This window comes from Ostrea edulis, chromosome 7 (assembly GCF_947568905.1).
Source record: "Ostrea edulis chromosome 7, xbOstEdul1.1, whole genome shotgun sequence".
Lineage (NCBI taxonomy): Eukaryota > Metazoa > Mollusca > Bivalvia > Ostreida > Ostreidae > Ostrea > Ostrea edulis.
The window spans coordinates 70126423-70153251 of NC_079170.1; the positions used below are offsets into that span (position 1 = coordinate 70126423).

Sequence of the window (26829 nt, forward strand, 5' to 3'; positions counted from 1 at the left end):
GATACCGTTTTAACGACCTAGTTAAATTTTGCGAAATATTTGTATCTTCAGATTTTTCAAAAAGGATTCGTTCTCATCCCCCAGGTAAATACAAGCGTAATTACGTCCATGTTTTGATCCGTCTGAATGTAGTGTTATTATTATAGTGAAGAACAGCATCCATCATTTCAAATACACTTTCCATTTCTACTTCTTCTTCATAACGTTCTGGTAATGCTAGTTTAATAATGATGTTTTTACGTATACCATTTATTCTAAAAAGGTATATTGACATTATTCATTCTTGATAAGGGCATCCGTAGCCGAATCGTTAGATCATCACGCTCAAAATCACACGGCCGCTCACCTCTGCTCGGCGCAGTTTCGAATCCCACTCGCGCCGGTAAGTGAGAAAGTTTCCCAGTTTACTTTCAGAAGGTCGGTGGTCTCTTCCAAGGTACATTGTATCTGGGTTCTCTCTTCCACCAATAAAAACTGGGCGCCACCAGATGAATGATAAATTGTTGAGTGTGACTGAAAACATCAGCACAATCAATCAATCAATCAATCATTCTTGATACTTCATTAATGTACAACAATAAGAAATGACTGCAGTGCATGTAATCTGGGACACTTAATCAAATGTACAATAATAGAAAAATGGCTGCAACATTTAAACCAACAACAATGGAATAAAAACAAGTTTTTCAGTTAGCTGTAAATTCAAAGATGTTCTAACCTATGACGTCATCATCAGGTCAGACTGATTCTTCAATATGGACTCGAATATCTAGCGCTCCTACATAGACATCGGATGTGATGGCATCCATGAGTGCATTTTATGCATTGTTAGGTATGACGTACGTAACGATGTGCAGTATGCTGTGACGTTAACAGTGCATCAAATTCACTCGTGTATGTCATCGTATTAAATCCGAGATCTATGTCGACTGCGCGAGACATTCGAGGAGTTCCGATTGACTAATTTCTAGTGACAAGGCATACGTATTCCTATGATGTCATAGTACATACGTATGGTCTGTAAACCGCGTGGAAGGGGCACATCAACAATATCAGGATAAAAAGATCAGGAGGCATAATATTGTTGTATCATATATTATTATATACATGTACTTTCAATTTCATCTCTTCTTTTTTCTTTAAAAGTTTGCGGGCATATATCACACGATATATGCCCGGAAACATTCCGGGCCGCAAACATTACGTCACAATCAAATTTCTACGCCGTAAATTTTCCGTGTTTTTCATCTTTTACTCAGTTAAACCGATAAAGTTATTGTTAAAAATAAAATTATTGTTAGTTTCTAAATGAAATTGAAAGTATATAATAAAAAGGTTATAGACTTTGTATGGGAAATATGGCGACCTCGTTTTTTGTCGCGAACGGACCTCGCAATCTCGGTCCGTCTACGCGCCAAAAAACTCGGTCGTCATATTTTCCCATACAAAGTCTATAACCTATAAGTATTGGTTTCAGCCAATAGAATTTCAATATATTTATCAAAGGCAGGATAAACTGCGATAAAGCGCTTTCACGTCCACTCAAAATAAAATAGACGAATCTGGTAATGGTTGATTTACAATTCAAATTTTCTTAATACATGTAGCAGTATCTTTACTATTTATCCATTTATGTGGATCTATTTACACTGTCGAGTTGCGACTCAACGTATTCGGCTATTTTTCCGTTAGATGTTGTCGGCCATTTACTAAGCGGAATGTTGTTTTTGTGTATTTTTGGATCCGTTTGGAGCTTGTCTGATGCCACGTTGGTGGGTAGAAGATGATGTCTTCATTCAGACGAAATGGGAATATTATCTTTTTTATGCGTTTCATTAACTGTCTTTTTTATTCTGGCTGTAGTTTACTTGCTCTTATCGTACTTTATTTCTCCGTACGATGCATTGTTACATGAAAGCATTTCATTTTCTACTTGATTATATATATATATATATATATATATATATATATATATATATAATCCCTTGATTAGATGAAAGAGACTGTATATTTATATATATGTATGTATGTATATATATAATCATCCAATATTCCCCAAAAACGGCTTCAGCTGTTGGATTTACCAAACAGGATATTCCACATATGTTTTAACTTGGAGGTTCAAAAACATCATCTAAGTCATCCCCTCCTTTGACCACGTGATCATACAACGAAGAATTGGTTTCTTGTTTAACAAAATGTCTGTCCAGATGATGATAATTTTCCTGGCTTTCGTCAGTGTTCCCATTTTTTTCCTTTTCCCACAAAGCATTGTATAGGTCGTTCGTTTCCCTGGGGGAGGAGTAATGATTCGATGCATCTGTTGACATGGTCTGTTTTCCAAACTGAAAAAATCAAATGTTCAAGAAAGAGTCCTGCATACCATCTGATGATATTAATTAATTCTTTTATATAATTTAAAAAGCGTGAAAATTGAAATTTGATATATTTAAAGAACATCCCAATCTTAACTCTTGACTATCTGCATGAAAACAATTCATTTCCTGAAATTCAGTGTTCCGATCAAAAAAAAAAAAAAAAAAAAAAAAAAAAAAAAAAAGAATTTTTTTGTTGTCCGCCACAACGTTTTAATCCTTTCATAGCAAATATGGTTTCTCTTGAACCAGAGAGAAACAAAAGACTCACTACGCTGTCAACTGCAGAGAACTCCACAAAAGTATCTCGTTTGGGTTTCCTTTTACGTCTTGGCGAGAAAATTATACATAGCACAAGCACAACAGCCAGAATAAAAGCTCCGATAACGCTTGGTACCACAATGGATAAGTTCACTGTACCTACAACAGAATCTAACGTCATCATTACACAATGTATATCCCACTGTCTACAACAAAATCTAACGTCATCATTACACAATGTATATCCCACTGTCTACAACAAAATATAACGTCAGCATTACACAATGTATATCCCACTGTCTACAGCAGAATAGAGTGTTAGCATTACACAATGTATATCCCACTGTCTACAGCAGAATAGAGTGTTAGCATTACACAATGTATATCCCACTGTCTACAACAGAATAGAGTGTTAGCATTACACAATGTATATCTCACTGTCTACAACAAAATCTAACGTCATCATTACACAATGTATATCCCACTGTCTACAACAAAATCTAACGTCAGCATTACACAATATATATCCCACTGTCTACAACAGAATAGAGTGTTAGCATTACACAATGTATATCCCACTGTCTACAACACAATATAACGTCAGCATTACACAATGTATATCCCACTGTCTACAACAAAATCTAACGTCATCATTACACAATGTATATCCCACTGTCTACAACAAAATCTAACGTCAGCATTACACAATGTATATCCCACTGTCTACAACAAAATCTAACGTCAGCATTACACAATGTATATCCCACTGTCTACAACAGAATCTAACGTCAGCATTACACAATGTATATCCCACTGTCTACAGCAGAATAGAGTGTTAGCATTACACAATGTATATCCCACTGTCTACAACAAAATATAACGTCAGCATTACACAATGGATATCCCACTGTCTACAACAAAATATAACGTCAGCATTACACAATGTATATCCCACTGTCTACAACAAAATCTAACGTCAGCATTACACAATGTATATCCCACTGTCTACAACAGAATCTAACGTCAGCATTACACAATGTATATCCCACTGTCTACAACAGAATAGAGTGTTAGCATTACACAATGTATATCCCACTGTCTACAACAGAATCTAACGTCAGCATTACACAATGTATATCCCACTGTCTACAACAAAATCTAACGTCATCATTACACAATGTATATCCCACTGTCTACAACAGAATCTAACGTCAGCATTACACAATGTATATCCCACTGTCTACAACAAAATCTAACGTCATCATTACACAATGTATATCCCACTGTCTACAACAGAATCTAACGTCAGCATTACACAATGTATATCCCACTGTCTACAACAGAATAGAGTGTTAGCATTACACAATGTATATCCCACTGTCTACAACAAAATCTAACGTCAGCATTACACAATGTATATCCCACTGTCTACAACACAATCTAACGTCAGCATTACACAATGTATATCCCACTGTCTACAACAGAATCTAACGTCAGCATTACACAATGTATATCCCACTGTCTACAACAAAATCTAACGTCAGCATTACACAATGTATATCCCACTGTCTACAACAAAATCTAACGTCATCATTACACAATGTATATCCCACTGTCTACAACAAAATCTAACGTCATCATTACACAATGTATATCCCACTGTCTACAACAGAATAGAGTGTTAGCATTACACAATGTATATCCCACTGTCTACAACAAAATCTAACGTCAGCATTACACAATGTATATCCCACTGTCTACAACAAAATCTAACGTCAGCATTACACAATGTATATCCCACTGTCTACAACAGAATAGAGTGTTAGCATTACACAATGTATATCCCACTGTCTACAACAAAATCTAACGTCAGCATTACACAATGTATATCCCACTGTCTACAACAGAATCTAACATCAGCATTACACAATGTATATCCCACTGTCTACAACAAAATCTAACGTCATCATTACACAATGTATATCCCACTGTCTACAACAGAATAGAGTCTTAGCATTACACAATGTATATCCCACTGTCTACAATAAAATATAACGTCAGCATTACACAATGTATATCCCACTGTCTACAGCAGAATAGAGTGTTAGCATTACACAATGTATATCCCACTGTCTACAGCAGAATAGAGTGTTAGCATTACACAATGTATATCCCACTGTCTACAACAAAATCTAACGTCATCATTACACAATGTATATCCCACTGTCTACAACAAAATCTAACGTCAGCATTACACAATGTATATCCCACTGTCTACAACAGAATCTAACGTCATCATTACACAATGTATATCCCACTGTCTACAACAGAATCTAACGTCAGCATTACACAATGTATATCCCACTGTCTACAACAAAATCTAACGTCATCATTACACAATGTATATCCCACTGTCTACAACAAAATCTAACGTCATCATTACACAATGTATATCCCACTGTCTACAACAAAATCTAACGTCATCATTACACAATGTATATCCCACTGTCTACAGCAGAATAGAGTGTTAGCATTACACAATGTATATCCCACTGTCTACAACAGAATAGAGTGTTAGCATTACACAATGGATCAGTTCTCTGAATAGAACATATCGTTTTCATTACACAATGGATATTTCAACTGGGGCGGTAAAACTTTTACACAATGAATATGGCAGCACGGACTGAAGCAGAGGTAGTACTACTGATTAATGGATTATATGTTTGATCGATTATTTTGTGTACAAAGCAGTTAAGAAGATGTTTACTAATGAATAAAGATCTGAAAACAACTTCGAAGAATATTTGTCGGTATGTTTGACAAATCCACGATATCAGATGCCCAAGGAAACTAAAACTCCAATCTGCGTAGATGGACAGTTGCCTTCTCAGTCTGGTTAACATCAGACCCATATCCAACGATATGATAATGATTATTGGGCCTGACTGTAATCAGACTGGTTGTTAATTTACCAATCAGTGAAAGATTTATTGGATAGATCCAACAAAAGACTCGTTAAAGACAGCACATTCCATAAATTACGCCTGTATCTATACATGTAAGTCGACAGAATACATAACCTAGACATCACGTGACTATATTCTACAAGTAAATTACGCCTGTATCTATACATGTAAGTCGACAGAACACATAACCTAGACATCACGTGACTATATTCTACAAGTAAATTACGCCTGTATCTATACATGTAAGTCGACAGAACACGTAACCTAGACATCACGTGACTATATTCTACAAGATTTAATTTTGTTTTCTATGTAAGTTTACAAAGCAAATTAAAGCGAGACGTTTCATTTTTGAGAGCCTTTGGTGATTAATACATAGCTGATATCAAACCTACCGTAAGCATTAAGTCTAGAAGAAAAAAATATGATATTCATGCACTTGATGTACAATACCTGATGTCGGAGAACCTGGTGAATCTGATGTCGGAGAACCTGGTGAAGAATGGATGTTTGCTGAGGGTGTGGTAAATCTGCCCGGGCATAACGTTCTCATGTGCTCAGCATCGGCTGGAAATATTGATAATATGAAATTAGCTCTCTCTCTCTCTCTCTCTCTCTCTCTCTCTCTCTCTCATAGGGTGTCATCTTTTTTTGATTTTGACGTTGTAAAATGAACACGTATAATCTTTGACCAGGATATTAATGTTCTTCTTCTGATAACCATACTATGGGTAAATTGCAACATTTGAAGCAAGTTATATTGATTCAGTGATTCCTTCAATCCTAGTTTAGTGGTAAATTGAATCAACGTACGACTTATCTTATAACGCTCACGGCGAGTGTGGCCGGTCGACAGGGGATACTTACTCTTCTTGTGCACCCGATCCCACCTCTGGGATATCCAGGGGTTCGTGTTTACCCAACTCTCTATTTTGTGTTGCTTATAGGAGTTATGAAATTGGTCACTGTTCGTTATCTTCAGGTTTCATTTATATAGCGTAAAACTCTAGATATGCGAGGGATTTTGGAGGAAAGCCTTTCATAAAGAGTTGAATTGACTTCAACCACTTTATAGCGTAAGTGTGTGCTTAACTACATTACCACAGTTAAAGTTTTCCCTTTTATCTTATGTATTTAACAACAACTTTTGGATGCTTTAAATAGAACATCTGATGAACAAGAAAGATTTAAAAAAAAAAATGAAATTTGTTCAGACATAGACATGCGCTAAGATATTTTGTCATTTTCTCGTATCTCCTATGGAAGTAAAAAAAAAAAAACCACACCATTTTATCTCATTTATAGTTAAAGGCTGATTGTAAAATCATTTTGCTTTAATTATTATTATTAGTTATCACTATTATACATGTACATGTATATAGCGCTTTATCTAATTCAGACAATTACCCTATCTAGAGCGCTTTACGTGTAAAACAGTAAAACCCTACTAAAACAGAGAACAGTAAATACATAGAAACAGGCATATAACAATACTAAAACTGAGGTTTTGTGTTTTTGTTTTTTATCTTGCGTTTTTTCTCTCTCTTAAAATAACTGTATGCATACATCCCAATCACAGATTAAAAGCAAGTTAAAAAAAAACAAAACAAGGAAGAACATGACATCCGGTGTTTAGTGTTTCCTAGTTATTTAATGTATATGTATTCATATCATATATGATGCATCGTTATCTGTGACCTTTATCACAACAAAACTTCAGACTAAGACAAGTATGAGGAAACTCATATAAAGTTTCTTACTAATGATAACATGCCCCGCCTCCTTCCCTACCCCTGAGTTTACGTGCCTGGTCGTTATTTCTATTGCTCGACAATCAGTGAAAAATGCCACGTTTGAAAATGATTTTGGAACTGTTACAAATGTACATACGATTACATGCAGTTGACTCCAGTTCCAATCCAATTCCCGGCAACTCCGATTCCGTTTGGATATTTTTGTAGTGACGGTAACAAGAATCCGTTTCATTTGTGCTCTGTCCAACATTTATGAAAAAGATGTAAGGTTCTTGTGCCGAATCCAAACTATCAAATGTTTTAGACGTGTTTTCCCTGTCTGATAATATCAGCGCCATGCCTGCTTCATCGGTCCCATCAAATTCTGTTTGTAAGTCGTTCATTTTGTTTAAAAGTCTGGTCGTGTTCTTGTCATCATGATTTTCAAGCGTTACATTGGTGCCGTTAAGACGGGAGACGATTATATCGCGGAAACATTCAAAATGGCCCCGTAAGGTCTTGTTGATCGTGTCCAATACTATCAGTAGCTTTCCAGCAATTGTGATGTTACAGCCTGTGTATAAAATAATCATTCTTAAATGTTCTGATAAATAATTATTTTTTTGTTTTCTTTTTATACACTGTAAACATACCGAAATTAATATACATTGACGTTCTTTTACAAGTATGTCGAAACTCAGAACTCCATGGATATACCATATCGTGTAAAATGCATGAACTTTTTTGTTTTAGGAGGGAGCGGAGGGATACGCCGGATCAGGACTAGTGCCAGTGTGATGGTAGGAGGGAGCGGAGGGATACGCCGGATCAGGACTAGTGCCAGTGTGATGGTAGGAGTGAGCGGAGGGATACGCCGGATCAGGACTAGTGTGATGATTCACGTCACGTCTCGGAATAACAGAAAAAAATCTATAGTGCGGTATCAAGCAGGCCCGAAGCGTAGTACATGTAGTATATCAAGAGGGACAGGGGGCAAACCTGAGAATATTCTGAATAATGATAATGGTGGGAATAATAATAATTAAAAAAAAAACAACCTGAGAATATTCTGAATAATGATAATGGTAATAATAATAATAATAAAAAAAACACCTGAGAGTATTCTGATGAGCCAAATAAAAAAAAAAATGAAAGAAACGGGGTAACGCCCATTTCCTGGATCACTATTTACTTTTTGATACTCTCAGCTGACTTATAAAATGTACAGCATGGCGAGGGAGGCAGTAACACGTCACAACTGATATATCATAAGCATGGCGAGGGAGGCAGTAACATGTCACAACTGATATATCATAAGCATGGCGAGGGAGGCAGTAACACGTCACAACTGATATATCATAAGCATGGCGAGGGAGGCAGTAACATGTCACAACTGATATATCATAAGCATGGCGAGGGAGGCAGTAACACGTCACAACTGATATATCATAAGCATGGCGAGGGAGGCAGTAACATGTCACAACTGATATATCATAAGCATGGCGAGGGAGGCAGTAACATGTCACAACTGATATATCATAAGCATGGCGAGGGAGGCAGTAACACGTCACAACTGATATATCATAAGCATGGCGAGGGAGGCAGTAACACGTCACAACTGATATATCATAAGCATGGCGAGGGAGGCAGTAACATGTCACAACTGATATATCATAAGCATGGCGAGGGAGGCAGTAACACGCTACAACTGATATATCATAAGCATGGCGAGGGAGGCAGTAACATGTCACAACTTATATATCATAAGCATGGCGAGGGAGGCAGTAACACGTCACAACTGATATATTAAATCGGCAGTAAAGAACAAACGTCACAACTTAAGATATCATACCGGCAGTAAGGAACAAACCCCATCTCGCTACTTTATTTTCCATAAAATACTAAATTTAATGTGAAACGATGAAACTTTGAATACTGGTGAGACTGGGGCTTCGTACTTAATTTTTACAGTATGAGTACTGTCGACTACCGTCTCCCTCCCTGGTGTTAATCTTAAAGCGAGATGGATAGATGTGCTTCATTTCAAAGGGCTGTAACAGCATAAAGGTGAAATTCTAAACCACTGGAGATGATAAAACGAACCCCTATTTTGTGTCTTGCGAATATATACACACGATTTCAACGTGTTGGGTAATGAAATAAAATCACTGTGCAATCTACCTTCACGAGGAGCGTGTGTAAACCGATAAAACATACATGGTATCTAGAAAGTTTGGTCTTACCTGTAGTGTTAAATCTGTTCACGTCACAGGGTATTGTTGAGGCTTCTGTAGATGTCGACATGCCACCTTTGTAAATTGTATTGTTTTGTTAGCAATCTATACAACGTACATTGTTGAAATCTTTTAAAGCAATCATATTCTTTATATATGTATCTGGAAAATTTTTAGTTTTATTTTTGGCATGCACTGATCCACACACACAGAGAGAGAGAGAGAGAGAGAGAGAGAGAGAGAGAGAGAGAGAGAGAGAGAGAGAGATGTGACCATACCTATAAGATGTTTGTGGTATTTTGGTGGAGTTTCAATCAGGTGCAATAGGTGCACAAAATACACAAATCTCGCATAGAAACCGTTTTTAAAAATGTCATATCACCGATCATAATCGGTGATATGACATTTTTAAAAACGGTTTCTATGCGAGATTTGTGTATTTCCATTGAAATAGATAAACTCTGAAGTTACATATTTTATCAAAAATACGTCCGAAATACCCAAGGAATTGAACATTTAAAAATAAAAGAAGGGGGGTACCGGAAGTCCTGTCAACAAGCACCTGTGGATCTATTCTAACCCGGATCCCCACGGCATTAAACAGAAGACTTTGATTTGATTCAAAGGACTCCTAATCACTCCATAATCAAATAAAAGCAATATTTCCCACGGTGGAATGGATATGCAGTAGTTGTAAAGATCCTAGAAGTTCGTAAGATTAAATTCGAGTGTTTATTCTGTAAAGATAAATTCAGTTCAAAAAACTAATTCTTTACCTTCATTGTCTGTCTGTTTAGATTCATCATTCCGTCCACACATCGTGCTACACGTGTCTTTGATTTGTTCTAACTTGCCCAAAATGATATTCCTTGTGCTATGGTATACAAACAGTCATATGTACATTATAGCTGGTTGTAAACATCGGGGTTTCCGAAGGGCAACATCCGCGCAGGAATATTATCACATAGAAGGAGAAGCAGGAAGTTTAAATTATCGTGTATTTTTAAGTTAGAAGGAGAGAAAAAACGTTTCAATGGGGCCTCTTAAAACAATGCAGATTTTGTACTTTCTTTCATCGCAAGCCACTGCTGAAAAGTACAATTTACTTCGTGGTTTTCAGAAAGACGAGTTGATGTTTTTTTTTTTTTTTTACACGTGTCAATATTACTGATTGGTTGTTCGTTTGTGTTACATCACGTCGAGCGCGTTTCATTCATATTGAAGCATTACCAGCTGTAGGTGAAGTAGCACAAATTCAGACCTCTGCGTAGCACTCAGGACCTCAGCAGTGAGGGTTCTTTATCATGCCAACACCTGCAGTGACACGGTACCTCCATTTTTAAGGTCATATCCGAAAGACCCGTTATTCTCAATTCTAAATGCCATATTACTGCATATATTACATATTTTGATGTTTTCCTATACACTCGAAACAAAGTATTCGGAGTTTCATTGACGGTGTTTTTTTTTTTTTTTTTTTACTGTTGATGTCAAAACAAGCTGATGTGTTAATGTGGTCGTCTGTTGGAGTCAAAACAATATTAACACATCAGCTTAATTGATAGATATTTATTGTCTTCTACGCCCGTGGGGATCCGCGGTAGAATAGGTTCCATATACCCCTTGCTTAAAAACCGAGGCCCCATGTCACTGCAAGTGTGGCACGATAAAGATCCCTCCTTGCTCAAAGGCCGTAAGCGCCCAGCATAGGCCTAAATTTTACAGCCCTTCAACGGCAGTGGAGACGTCTCCATATAAGCAAAAAAATCTCGAGCAGAATGTTAAACAATTAACCCACCATTATCTTCTCATTAAACAGAAATTGTACAATTATTGATATCATACAAATAGTTTATTACTAATAGATTGAAAATAAATGATGCCCTCTTTGTAATTAAAAGTTTGAAGAAAAAAGTCACAAATAAACAATTTATTTATAAAATTTTATTTATTCATCTATTTATTTACTAGATCCCCTTCCTTGATGTATACTTAGTAAGTGTGCAGCGGACAAATACCAACACTTAGTGTGTGCATACCGGAACAACAAAATCCGTTTCATTTTCAACGATGTTGCATACCTGTGGTTACAGATTCCCCCCCCAGAACCGCCATAATATAGAACTGTGTAGTACACGTCTTCTACATTCATTATTAATTATTTTAATGAGAAGTACTCATATTGAAGCATATCTTGCACGGACATGCGGCAATTTTTTTTACAAGTCAAGACATCTTGACACCCGTTTTCTTCATGAAATTAATTTTACGAACCATAAAGGGCAAATTGTGTTTGCCCATCATTATTCACAACTGTGCTTGTGCGTTCTGCTCAAGTCGCACTTCTTTTACCTCCCTTGGGAAACAACACCGATATTGTCGTATAACACATTAAAATGCATGACCTTGCGTGACCTATCGAGGATCAATGGCAACCGTCGTTAGTATTCTCCAAGCGTCAGCAGTAATGGCGGCGCCTATGAAAATGTCATTCTCTACCCAGAGTTCCGTGCGCTCCTCGCACTGCGTAACGCGCCCTCTGGTGAGAGAATGATGAAAATGTGTGCGTTTTGTTGTGCCACTATCAAAGATCGGGGTTACAGGGTTCTATCGTAAAAATCTTCACTTGAACAGTACAGCTTATATACGTAATGCTCTAGAGTGCCTCAACTTTCACCCAACAGACGCATCATATGCGTGTAGCCTTTGTACGAATAAATTAAATCGGGTATGCAAACTTAACGAGCCAATGGTCACGAAAGTGGACCTGATTAAAGAGGAAGGAGATAAGTTGTTAGGTATGTTTATATTTTGAATAAATATCAATGGATGATGTGAATGATATAATGAAATAAATAAATAAATATATATATATATATATATATATATATATATATATATATATATATATATATATTAGGCTGTGTTTGTTTTGAATATATGTTCAACTTTAAAAAAATCACTAATTTTGTTAAAAATTAAGTTACAAGCTGTGGGCGATCATAACCACAAATTTAGACCTATACTTGGAACAGGTTTTCTTAATAAGTTAACACCCGCCGTGACACGGGACCTCCCGTGATAAAGTCACATCCGAATTAACACCCGCCGTGACACGGGACCTCCTGTGATAAAGTCACATCCGAATTAACACCCGCCGTGACACGGGACCTCCCATGATAAAGTCACATCCGAATTAACACCCGCCGTGACACGGGGCCTCCCGTGATAAAGTCACATCCGAATAAACACCCGCCGTGACACGGGACCTCCCGTGATAAAGTCATATCCGAATTAACATCCGCCGTGACACGGGACCTCCTGTGATAAAGTCACATCCGAATTAACACCCGCCGTGACACGGGACCTCCCGTGATAAAGTCACATCCGAATTAACACCCGCCGTGACACGGGACCTCCCGTGATAAAGTCACATCTGAATTAACACCCGCCGTGACATGGGACCTCCCGTGATAAAGTCATATCCGAATTAACACCCGCCGTGACATGGGACCTCCCGTGATAAAGTCATATCCGAATTAACATCCGCCGCGACACGGGACCTCCCGTGATAAAGTCACATCTGAATTAACACCCGCCGTGACACGGGACCTCCCGTGATAAAGTCACATCCGAATTAACACCCGCCGTGACACGGGGCCTCCCGTGATAAAGTCACATCCGAATTAACACCCGCCGTGACACGGGACTTCCCGCGATAAAGTCATATCAGAAAGACCCGTGATTTTTAATTCTACTCGTAAATGCCTAGCGTTTGACAAATGAACAATTCGCCTGCGGTTTGATGCAGCGATGGAAAGAGCGGGTCTCGAACTCGTGATCTCCCGGTTTCGACGCGACGTCTCTACCACGGGGTCACCATGACCGGTGATTTAGCTGTGATTGCAGACCACTCTCAATATATTACATCAATATTAGGTTTCCAAGAGGTTGACAGTTGTGAATTAAGGTAACTCACCCTCATGTGAATTATCAATATTAATGGGTCAAAGTAGAGAACCTGTAGTAATTTCCACTTGATATATATACAACATATTTTTGATTCAATCAATGAAAAAAGAAAATGTATATATGTATATGTTGTCACATTTTTAAAGATGTCAGGCACAAACAGAGACAGAAGAATATGTTAACATCAACACCATGCTTCAGTTTTAGACACATTTAATAACCCTGTCGATGAGTCGGATGAATATGAATTACCGTACCTATACTGGATCCCTAAAACGATTCAGGTCATTTGATATTCACTACGTACAACACGTTATCTGATTGGTCTAAACAATCACGTGCAAGGGACCTTTCCCTCAAACATCATATTCTACGTTTTATCATATAGGTTCATATCAGGTTTTGTCATAGGTTCATACTGCAATCACTAGATCATGCAATAAATGTTTATGTATATTGTTTTTTTTTTTTAAACATATTACCCATTCTTTGGAACATCAGTGTAATGTTCACGATATGATCACTATAACGAATGGTCTTCTTCTGTAATATTTGGATTTTAACAGAATTTTATCATTGTACAAATTACAATCCACACCATTCTCTATGGTAATTTATTGCAACTTATGTACAATGTACAAAAGAGCGATCTATTAGTGTGCGCACAGCTCTTTTTGTATACTGTATTTAAAATACCACATCAGACACTTTGTTCTTGTGGACATAGATGATGCATTCATGATTTTTGTATTGAACTCATGTGGTTAATCGACGTGATGCACAAAAGTGTATATAAAAACAACAACAAACCAAAAAACAAAAAAAAAAAAAAAAAAAAAAAAAACAAAACAAAAAACCCAACAACAAAAAAACAAAAAAGACAAAACAAAACCACACAACCAATATTCAAACATAAAAAAAAAACCCAATACAATCAAACAAAAAACAAGTTATACAATCTTATCATCAGTTGCTTTACATAAAAGAGTGGCTTTAACAATAACGAACATTAATATTTAATTTCTTTCATGTTTAAAAAGCTGTTTTTGTGAGGTACAAAAATAGCATCCAACAAGAACAAGGGAAATTATCGTATACTAGTACATAGTTACATTGTAACTTTAAACACAAGAGCTGCCAGTATCGATTGTCTAGGTTAAAATAACAACGCTACGTTCTTTGTTTTGAGAATGAAGTTAAGGCTATAGGAATTGTGACTGACCATTTACTAGCACACGTACAATTTCTGCTGGGTTTTCTTTCTCTGTCATTGAACATATCTTCTTTTCCTTTGTTGATTGATAGAGTTTTAATGTCTAGTCGAGATTTGTTTTACTCATATTGAGACGTCACCAGCTGTAGGTGAAGTACCCCAAATTTAGACCTATGCTTAGTGTTCAGGACCCATATTTACTAAAGTTCGTAGACGTAGACGTAAACGTAGGATTTACGTCTGACTTAAGATTAGAGTTACGTACTCGTGAAATGGTATTTACAAAACCGTTCGTAGCCGCAACGTAACTTACGATGTACGATTGCACGTACGCGTGCGCAGTGGCTATTTTCACTTCGAAGCGTAAAAAGTGTGAATTTGCTCATTTACTTTGAATTCCCTGCGCTACCGCCGCATTATGATGAAAAAGAACACAGAACTTTGTGAGAAAGCAACGAATTTCAACGTATTCGTATGCCTGCCAACGGCATGTCGATCAACTGTACCGTTATTCAGTGTTGTTTACAAATCCAAATGGAAGATTCATCAAATTTAACGCATTTGACTTGTGCATGGATCTGCGATGCTGTAGGTGTTCAAAAAGAAGTCGGCATGGACTGACAAGTAAGTTAAGTTGTTTGTGTAGTAATAACCTTAAATGTTTTACCACTGACTACTCGTCACTAGGCCCCTAAATAATGTTAATCAGGTTGGGAACACTTCCCCTATAGCGAGATATTCTCGCTATTTTAAAACGCGATTATCCCTCTCTAGCGAGAGTAAATATATCCTGTACAACAGAGAAAAACACCCGTGGAATACATCTCTTCGTGTTTCACGTGAAAAGAAGAAAAAGTGCTAAAATGTGTGATGCTTCTGCAAATATATTAATCAAAACAAAAACACTCACGATGTGTATTGGATTTCAGACTGCTTCTCTCTTATGCAGCAACTTTGATATGAAATTTCTTGACTATGTTGTCAATTTCATAGAGACAATTCGCTTCATGGTGAGTGTGTGTCGCACTTATTCAGCGTTGCACGGGATTTGCCATTATTTTCAATAAAGACACCAAAACAGTTTATTTCTCGCTAAAGAGGGATAATCGCGTTTTAGCGAGAATGTCTCGCTATAGGGGAAGTGTTCCCAACCTGTCGAATTGACTTCAAGGGGATTCAGTACATGACACACATCGCAAAATCACAGTCCCTTATTCATTTTGTTCTCAACCTATGTAGCTGCTATAATGCCTGGATCTTAATTTCTAAATAGTGAGCACATATACATATGTGTTAGTTATTTACAATTTTATATGTGCCCACTATTAACACATTAAGACACAAGCTCATTTGTGTACATGGTAACTTCAAACTTTTGACAATACCACAATTGAAATTCAAAATTATTTATCCCATTTTTTTAATTTCATGACTGGGACAACATCAAAGCAGTATCATAGCTACCTGTACACATGTACGCACATGCTTTCACATCATTTCGCAAAAAGAAAAACAAGATTATTGTTGGAAAATTAATCAAAAATATACATTATATATACAGGCACTAATTCTAAAATGTGTGATTTGTACGTGACCCTTTATTGCATGGTTATAAAATATGAAAATTATTACTGCTTTATCAATATATACTCTGGGCGAACAGGTAGATAGGGTGAATGGACTCGGTACCAGATGAGAACAGTTACAGTCTCTTTTAGCATCATTTCAATTATTGCTTGTGTACATCCATGTGCAAAACTTTCAGAAAATATTGTGAAACAAAATCGCATTCAAATACAGTTGTACAACTGTGTGAAGTTAGTGTTAATTTTTTAAATGTAGAATAACATTGACTATATATTAATTGGAGATATTAGGTGTGATATACATGTAACATGCACTAGATATCCAATTTAGTTGACCTCTGTTATTTTTCAAAGTGTCATAAAGGTGGTCAAGAAATAAATTGCCAAACAGACAGCAGCATTCCTTGATTTAGATGCATTTCTCTTCATGTCCTCTCCTGAAAGATTTTCCATGATGCTTCAGGGTTAGGATTGGGATGCAAGATGTACAGTACATATATATGATGTAAGTATATCCACTGTTTGTACACATTTAATCATTTCTGTACTTACAAAGTTTTAAAAAATCCAAAACAAATTATGGTACATGGTACATGACGTAATGATTTTTGTAATGTATTGGTGATTAAATCCTTAGGTAAAGATTTAAGAACATAAATTTATGAGTTTTTATGATCAAAGTTTGTCCATTTTGCATGTTTTGTACCTGTCTGTCTAAGCATATCTTCACCTTTTTGGCAAATAGAAATTTAACCAATCTAAGGACATACACTATGTTTCTTTGAAATTATTTTTTATCTCCTCGATATTAAAAGTTCTTGCATGATTTCCAAAATAATAGCTGTAATTTTGTCACCAAAATTTGAAATCAACACTCAATAAAAATTGCTCTATATTATATATTTCTGATCATTAATAACACATGTATTCAGTTATTTGAAACACCTTTTAATCTCAAAGCAAGCAAATGAATATATGTAATTTTGGTGATTAAATAATTATTATCTTGCAAGCCAATAATTCTTCTTTATATATTTCTTTACACTAAAAGCGGTTATCAAATGTACTTTTATTAGGTCACCTGAGTTTACTCAGTAACCTATTGTAATTAGTTTTCATTCGTCGTGCGTTAACAATTGAATATTTTTAACTTCTTAATAACTACAAGTCCAATTCTTTTCAAATTTGGTATGAAGCATCATTGGGACAAGGGGGACCAATTTTCAAAAATCTTCTTATCAAGAAACACACATATATAAGAAAAACTAAATGCATAGTGATGTAGAGCAGGCAGGCCTCTACCAAAATTGTAAATTTCATGATCCCCGGGGTAGGGGTTTTGACCCCAGGGCGGGGCAAATCTTGTTATATAGTGTTTATGTGTATAAAACACTTTTACATCTTCTTTAATGCTATTGATAATAAATTGAAACTAAATGGATAGAGCAGGAAGTCTTTTACCAAAATTGTAAATTTGATTTCCCCCAGAGTAAGAGTTTTGACCCCCAGGGTGGGGCCAAACTTAGTATATAGTATTTATGTGCAAGTTTGCTGATACTGTATAAAATATAAATGCAGAAAAGGATGTACAAAAAATGGTGAATTTCACAACCCAGGGTTATGACTTTAAGATGAGTCCAAATTAGTCATATCTTTTGATGTTTTCATGTGAATACACCTATTTAAAGCCTTTCATCAGTGTATGCACTTTGAGGGATGTGAAGTTTTAAGAACACATCTTGTTTTATATTGTTGCTGAACATTAGAATATAATTAGCTTAGATATTTAGAACAGGAAATTTTTTCTAGATTTCATAGTCCATGGAAGTAATAATAATTTCCCACTAGTATTCAGGTGACCGATAAGGCCTGTGGGCCTCTTGTTAGGTTTCTGTTTTGTTTTTGTTTTTTAATTTTACTAAAGAAATATTTTTATTAGTCAGTAATACATATTCCTTTGCCACTGGGAGATTTTGAGAGATAAAAATGGTAGCCATCACTTTCACAGCAAATATGCCCCATTAAATTTATAATGTTGTACTACCATGTATTATATGTCAGCCTGAGTAGCTCGGTGCAAAGGTACCAGGTTCAATACTCAATTGTGCTAAAGATTTTTCTCACCTTCTTTGCTACAGTAAAATCCCATTCATATACTTTACTGCAGTACATATCAGCTGATTTTACATTTTTACTTGCCACAACCAGGAACTATTAAAATATGTTAACTCTAGACTAATTAAACCTGAGAATTTTGTAGAAAGAAAATAGAATGCAAGTGAATTGTACCTGAATTGTCACAAAAAATTATTTTTTATTTATAAACGTGAATGACCTTAACTGAAACTTACCATTCTTGGTTAAAAAGTATTTTTTTTCTGGTTTGGAAAGAAGCCAATTTCATTACAAGGGGAATGGTTAATGAAAAAATACTAAAGTTGACCTTGGGGTCATTTGAAATCTTTTTCTTAATATGGGCTCTTGGGTTATAAATCATTAAAATTAGAAATTGTAGGTGATACTTAATGATATCTTCCCAGATATGGTGTACGGTAGATAAATATACTGTAAATAAAATCAGTATTATCACAATTTTACAGTTTATTTAACTAACAATTATGTTGCATGTATTTTTCAAGCCTTATGAAATTTGATTGCAGTGTAATGACAGTTGTTTATTTAAATCAATGTAATACTATTATTTTTCTAGGTCTATGGGTACATTGCTGTAATGGCCTGAAAAATCTTTTGCGAAACCGAGAAATGTTCATCTTCCATTGCCATGATTGTGTAAAAGGACGAGTAGAGGAATGATTCAAAAATATATGGCAGGATTGAGAATCTAACCCATGACCCGTAGTCTGGTACTCTACCCACTGATCAATCCATGCTGATGGTCCATCTACTATATTGATGTCATCTTATATATTTATTTATTCATTTATATCATATGGACATTAAAAAATTGACAGTAAAATAAAAAAAAGTTTGATATTCAGCAAAATAGAATTTGTTACAATACATGTTTAAGAAATTAAGTACATGTACATGCATTGTTATGCATACAATTATGTACATGTAATTATATTTGTTAATAGATAAATTTTTAGATAAATTTTCATGTTGTTATTGATATTGACATGTACATGTATTACTTCCATTTCTAGAATGATTTTAACATCTTGATATTAAAAAGATGACATAATAAATAAATCTTAAATATTTGTCAACAAAGTTGTCTGGTGGGTTAAAATTTGTAAAGAGGAGCATTAGTACATATGTCTGTTTAATGTGAGAAGCCTTCAGAGTGAACTTTTATCAGTGAGATTTTTGTAAATTGGGGGGGGGGGATGGGCTTCAACAAAATAATATATATGTTGAAGGCATCATCCTTGGAGTTTGGTAATATACACTGCAAAGACTTTTACCTAGCTGATCACATATAAAGGTCAATTACATACAAATCATGAATGGTAGAAAGATTCATATATATGCATTATCAATGAAGGTTTGACTCCTGTAGGATTATAGTTAAAGGAAATGGCACTCTGAAAGATTGAAAGTCTACACATGACTACACTAGTAGGCATCACAATTGCTCTCTTAAACAAATTACACAAAATTGTATTCTTGGAATGAAATGCATATCTTTTTTTTTTAAAGAAATATTTATTTAGAGGCTCATTTCCCTGTTGTGTAAGTTACAATGTAACAAATAGTTATTTGGACTACCAATATTTGCTTATAACCACAAAGTAAAGATCACATATCTATAAGTAGAAATAGTTTTTCTATAGCTGTCGATCACCATGTATTCTTGTACACACAGTGACTCTCTTCTTTTCAAATCAAAAATATTGCATGTTTGATTGCATATATATATATATATATATATATATATATATATATATATACATTAATTCCACCATGTTTGGAAAATTAAAAAAAAAACGTATTTCCCTGAAAGATGCTAGACCTACCCTATATAATAAGATAAATGGCAAATATTCTTTTTTTTTAAATAACCTGCATGACTAAAATAAAAAGCTTCCCAATTATTTCTAAAGGCAAGGTTAGATCCACCCAGTCTGATTAAAATCAAATTTCGCACTTTGCTCGATATGCGGACAGCGACTGTCCGTATATCGAGCGAAGTGAGAGGTTTGATTTTAAATCACACTGAGATCCGCCACAAGGTAAATTAGATCGGGCTCAAAATTTTGAGAATTGTCACACAATTGCAGATTAATTTAAATCTAGACGTAGCGTACGTTTACGTGTAGGACGGTATTCACTAACAGTCGTAGACGTAGATTTACGTCAGAAATAAGCGTAACTCTACGTGTGCTATACTAGTACACGTAAGCTGATCGTAACTTTAAGAATAAACAAAGCAAATGGCGACTTGTCATTTTTATCGATAATTTCTTGCGTAAAGACCTTACAAACCCTCTAGATGCACACAAGCTGGTTAGTAATACACAAATTAATTGTATTTATTCAGATTATCGTTTTCTTTGAGATCATCTGCAATTGTGCGACAATTCTCTAAATTTTGAGCCCGATCTAATTTACCTTGTTGCGGATCTCAGTCTGATTTAAAATCAAACCTCTCACTTCGCTCGATATACGGACAGTCGCTGTCCGTATATCGAGCAAAGTGCGAAATTTGATTTTAATCAGACTGGGTGGATCTAACCTTGCCTTTAGAAATAATTGGGAAGCTTTTTATTTTAGTCATGCAGGTTATTTAAAAAGAATATTTGCCATTTATCTTATTATATAGGGTAGGTCTAGCATCTTTCAGGGAAATACTTTTTTTTTAATTTTCCAAACATGGTAGAATTAATGTATATATATATGCAATCAAACATGCAATGTTTTAGATTTGAAAAGAAGAGAGTCACTGTGTGTACAAGAATGCATGGTGATTGACAGCTATAGAAAAACTATTTCTACTTATAGATATGTGATCTTTTCTCTGTGGTTATAAGCAAATATTGGTAGTCCAAATAACTATTTGTTACATTGTAACTTACACAACAGGGAAATGAGCCTCTAAATAAATATTTCTTTAAAAAAAAAAGATATGCATTTCATTCCAAGGATACAATTTTGTGTAATTTGTTTCAGAGAACAATTGTGATGCCTACTAGTGTAGTCATGTGTAGACTTTCAATCTTTCAGAGTGCCATTTCCTTTAACTATAATCCTACAGGAGTCAAACCTTCATTGATAATGCATATATATGAATCTTTCTACCATTCATGATTTGTATGTAATTGACCTTTATATGTGATCAGCTAGGTAAAAGTGTATATTACCAAACTCCAAGGATGATGCCTTCAACATACATATTATTTTGTTGAAGCCCATCCCCCCCCTCCAATTTACAAAAATCTCACTGATAAAAGTTCATTCTGAAGGCTTCTCACATTAAACCGACATATGTACTAATGCTCCTCTTTACAAATTTTAACCCACCAGACAACTTTGTTGACAAATATTTAAGATTTATTTATTATGTCATCTTTTTAATATCAAGATGTTAAAATCATTCTAGAAATGGAAGTAATACATGTACATGTCAATATCAATAACAACATGAAAATTCATCTAAAAAGTTATCTATTAACAAATATAGTTACATGTACATAATTGTATGCATAACAATGCATGTACATGTACTTAATTTCTTAAACATGTATTGTAAAAAATTCTATTTTGCTGAATATCAAACTTTTTTTTATTTTACTGTCAATTTTTAAATGTCCATATGATATAAATGAATAAATAAATATATAAGATGACATCAATGTAGCAGATGGACCATCAGCATGGATTGATCAGTGGGTAGAGTACCACACTACGGGTCATGGGTTAGATTCTCAATCCTGCCATATATTTTTGAATCATTCCTCTGCTTGTCCTTTTACACAATCAAGGCAATGGAAGATGAGCATTTCTCGGTTTCACAAAAGATTTTTCAGGCCATTACAGCAATGTACCCATAGACCTAGAAAAATAATAGTATTACATTGATTTAAATAAACAACTGTCATTACACTGCAATCAAATTTCATAAGGCTTGAAAAATACATGCAACATAATTGTTAGTTAAATAAACTGTAAAATTGTGATAATACTGATTTTATTTACATTATATTTATCTACCGTACACCATATCTGGGAAGATATCATTAAGTATCACCTACAATTTCTAATTTTAATGATTTATAACCCAAGAGCCCATATTAAGAAAAAGATTTCAAATGACCCCAAGGTCAACTTAGTATTTTTTCATTAACCATTCCCCTTATAATGAAATTGGCTTCTTTCCAAACCAGAAAAAAAATACTTTTTAACCAAGAATGGTAAGTTTCAGTTAAGGTCATTCACGTTTATAAATAAAAGATAATTTTTTGTGATATTTCAGGTACAATTCACGTGCATTCTATTTTCTTTCTACAAAATTCTCAGGTTTAATTAGTCTAGAGTTAACATATTTTGATAGTTCCTGGTTGTGGCAAGTAAAAATGTAAAATCAGCTGATATGTACTGCAGTAAGGTATATGAATGGGATTTTACTGTAGCAAAGAAGGTGAGAAAAATCTTTAGCAAAATTGAGTATTGAATCTGGTACCTTTGCACTAAGCTACTCAGGCTGACATATAATACATGGTAGTACAACATTATAAATTTAAAGGGGCATATTTGCTGTGAAAGTGATGGCAACCATTTTTATCTCTCAAAATCTCCCATTGGCAAAGGACTGACTAATAAAAATATTTCTTTAGTAAAATAAAAAAAAAAACAACAACAGAAACCTAACAAGAGGCCGACACGCCTTATAGATCACCTGAATACTAGTGGAAAAGTATCATTACTTCCATGGACTATGAAATCTAGAAAAAATTTCCTGTTCTAAATATCTAAGCTAATTATATTCTAATGTTCAGCAACAGTATAAAACAAGATGTGTTCTTAAAATTTCACATCCCTCAAAGTGCATACACTGATGAAAGGCTTTAAATAGGTGTATTCACATGAAAACATCAAAAGATATGACTAATTTGGACTCATCTTAAAGTCATAACCCTGGGTTGTGAAATTCATCATTTTTTGTACATCCTTTTCTGCATTTATATTTTATACAGTATCAGCAAACTTGCACATAAATACTATATACTAAGTTTGGCCCCACCCTGGGGTCAAAACCCTTACTCTGGGGGAAATCAAATTTACAATTTTGGTAAAAAACTACCTGCTCTATCCATTTAGTTTCAATTTAATATCAATAGCATTAAAGAAGATGTAATTTAAGTGTTTTATACACATAAATACTATATAACAAGATTTGCCCCGCCCTGGGGTCAAAACCCCTACCTCGGGGATCATGAAATTTACAATTTTGGTAGAGGTCTGCCTGCTCTACATCACTATGCATTTAGTTTTTCTTATATATGTGTGTTTCTTGATAAGAAGATTTTTGAAAATTGGTCCCCCTTGTCCCAATGATGCTTCATACCAAATTTGAAAAGAATTGGACTGGTAGTTATTAAGAAGTTAAAAATGTTCAATGGTTAACGCACGACGAATGAAAACTAATTGCAATAGGTTACTGAGTAAACTCAGGTGACCTAATAAAAGTACATTTGATAACCGCTTTTAGTGTAAAGAAATATATAAAGAAGAATTATTGGCTTGCAAGATAATAATTATTTAATCACCAAAATTACATATATTCATTTGCTTGCTTTGAGATTAAAAGGTGTTTCAAATAACTGAATACATGTGTTATTACTGATCAGAAATATATGATATAGAGCAATTTTTATTGAGTGTTGATTAAAAATTTTGGTGACAAAATTACAGCTATTATTTTGGAAATCATGCAAGAATTTTTAATATCGAGGAGATAAAAAATAATTTCAAAGAAACATAGTGTATGTCCTTAGATTGGTTAAATTTCTATTTGCCAAAAAGGTGAAGATATGCTTAGACAGACAGGTACGAAACTTGCAAAATGGACAAACTTTGATCATAAAAACTCATAAATGTATGTTCTTAAATCTTTGCCTATAAAGGATTTAATCATCAATGCATTACAAAAATCATTACATCATGTACCATAATTTGTTTTAGATTTTTTAAAACTTTGTAAGTACAGAAATGATTAAATGTGTACAAACAGTGGATATACTTACATCATATATATGTACTGTACATCTTGCATCCCAATCCTAACCCTGAGGCATCATGGAAAATCTTTCAGGAGAGGACATGAAGAGAAATGCATCTAAATCAAGGAATGCTGCTGTCTGTTGGCAATTTATTTCTTGACCACCTTTATGACCTTTTGAAAAATAACAGAGGTCAGCTAACTTGGATATATATCTAGTGCATGTTACATGTATATCACACCTAATATCTCCAATTAATATATAGTCAATGTTATTCTACATTAAATAAATTAACACTGACTTCACAGAGTTGTACAACTGTATTTGAATGCGATTTTGTTTCACAATATTTTCTGAAAGTTTTGCACATGGATGTGCACAAGCAATAATTGAAATGATGCTAAAAGAGACTGTAACTGTTCTCATCTGGTACCGAGTCCATTCACCCTATCTACCTGTTCGCCCAGAGTATATATTGTTAAAGCAATAATAATTTTCATATTTTATAACCATGCATTCATGCAATAGAGGGGCACGTACAAATCACACATTTTAGAATTAGTGCCTGTATATATAATGTATATTTTAGATTCATTTTTCACCAATATTCTTGTTTTTCTTTTTGCGAAATGATGTGAATGCATGTGCGTACTTGTGTACAGGTAGCTATGATACTGCTTTGATGTTGTCCCAGTCATAAAATTAAAAAAAATGGGATAAATAATTTTGAATTTCAATTGTGGTATTGTCAAAAGTTTGAAGTTACCATGTACACAAATGAGCTTGTGTCTTAATGTGTTAATAGTGGGCACATATCAAATTGTAAATAACTAACACATATGTATATGTGCTCACTATTTAGAAATTAAGATCCAGGCATTATAGCAGCTACATAGGTTGAGAACAAAATGAATAAGGGACTGTGATTTTACCATGTGTGTCATGTACTGAATCCCCTTGAAGTCAATTTAACATTATTTAGGGGTCTAGTGACGAGTAGTCAGTGGTAAAACATTTAAGGTTATTACTACACAAACAACTTAACTTACTTGTCAGTCCATGCCGACTTCTTTTTGAACACCTACAGCATCGCAGATCCATGCACAAGTCAAATGCGTTAAATTTGATGAACCTTCCATTTGGATTTGTAAACAACACTGAATAACGGTACAGTTGATCGACATGCCGTTGGCAGGCATACGTATACTTTGAAATTCGTTGCTTTCTCACAAAGTTCTGTGTTCTTTTTCGTTATAATGCGGCGGTAGCGCAGGGAATTCAAAGTAAATGAGCAAATTCACACTTTTTACGCTTCGAAGTGAAAATAGCCACTGCGCACGCGTACGTGCAATCGTACATCGTAAGTTACGTTGCGGCTACGAACGGTTTTGTAAATACCATTTCACGAGTACGTAACTCTAATCTTAAGTCAGACGTAAATCCTACGTTTACGTCTACGTCTACGAACTTTAGTAAATATGGGTCCAGGGCCGTAACAGGGAGGGTACTTTATCGTGCCAACGTCTGCCGCGACACAGGATGTCACATCCGAAAGACCCGTGACTCTCACTTCTAAATGCCGAGCGTTTGGTATACCTATTTTAATGTCTTAGGTTTGACACGGCCATGTCACGAGCGGGGCTCGAACTCATGACGTCCTGGTTACGAAGCGAACGCTCTACCACTAAGCTACCACAACCAGTCTCTTTTCATTTGTATTTTTAACCATATTTACAATGACATTCTGGTTGATTGTATAGTGCTTGGACTACATTTTCCGTGAATCATTGATTGTATACTGTTTAACGATCGATAATTTTTCACTCATATGGAGACATCACCATTGCCGGTTCAGGACCCATATTTACTAAAGTTCGTAGACGTAAACGTAGGATTTACGTCTGACTTAAGATTAGAGTTACGTACTCGTGAATTGGTATTTACAAAACCGTTCGTAGCCGCAAACGTAACTTACGATGTACGATTGCACTTACGCGTGCGCAGTGGCTATTTTCACTTCGAAGCGTAAAAAGTGTGAAATTGCTCATTTACTTTGAATTCCCTGCGCTACCGCCGCATTATGACGAAAAAGAACACAGAATTTTGTGAGAAAGCAACGAATTTCAACGTATACGTATGCCTGCCAACGGCATGTCGATCAACTGTACCGTTATTCAGTGTTGTTTACAAATCCAAATGGAAGGTTCATCAAATTTAACGCATTTGACTTGTGCATGGATCTGCGATGCTGTAGGTGTTCAAAAAGAAGTCGGCATGGAGTCGGACTGACAAGTAAGTTAAGT

General features: G+C 35.1%; 1 protein-coding gene and 2 long non-coding RNA genes across 3 annotated transcripts; 1 reads left to right on the plus strand and 2 right to left on the minus strand.

Annotated features, from left to right (window-relative positions):
* Positions 1–584: 584 nt before the first annotated feature.
* On the minus strand, positions 585–10666 carry LOC125655453 (uncharacterized). Its single transcript, XM_048885756.2, has 6 exons — positions 10349–10666; positions 9582–9647; positions 7496–7912; positions 6059–6172; positions 2647–2795; positions 585–2345 (listed from the first exon to the last, which is right to left on the minus strand). Exons 1-6 carry the CDS (start codon positions 10389–10391, stop codon positions 2109–2111), a joined length of 1026 nt encoding a protein of 341 aa, XP_048741713.2. The 5' UTR covers positions 10392–10666; the 3' UTR covers positions 585–2108.
* Positions 10667–15040: 4374 nt separating this feature from the next.
* On the plus strand, positions 15041–19577 carry LOC125655461 (uncharacterized). Its single transcript, XR_007362760.2, has 3 exons — positions 15041–15381; positions 16698–16848; positions 19054–19577. It is a non-coding gene; the product is annotated as an uncharacterized LOC125655461 (long non-coding RNA).
* Positions 19578–21835: 2258 nt separating this feature from the next.
* On the minus strand, positions 21836–26012 carry LOC130048466 (uncharacterized). The gene is made up of 3 exons (XR_008797253.1): positions 25576–26012; positions 24551–24699; positions 21836–22359 (listed from the first exon to the last, which is right to left on the minus strand). It is a non-coding gene; the product is annotated as an uncharacterized LOC130048466 (long non-coding RNA).
* Between the last annotated feature and the right edge of the window lie 817 nt (positions 26013–26829).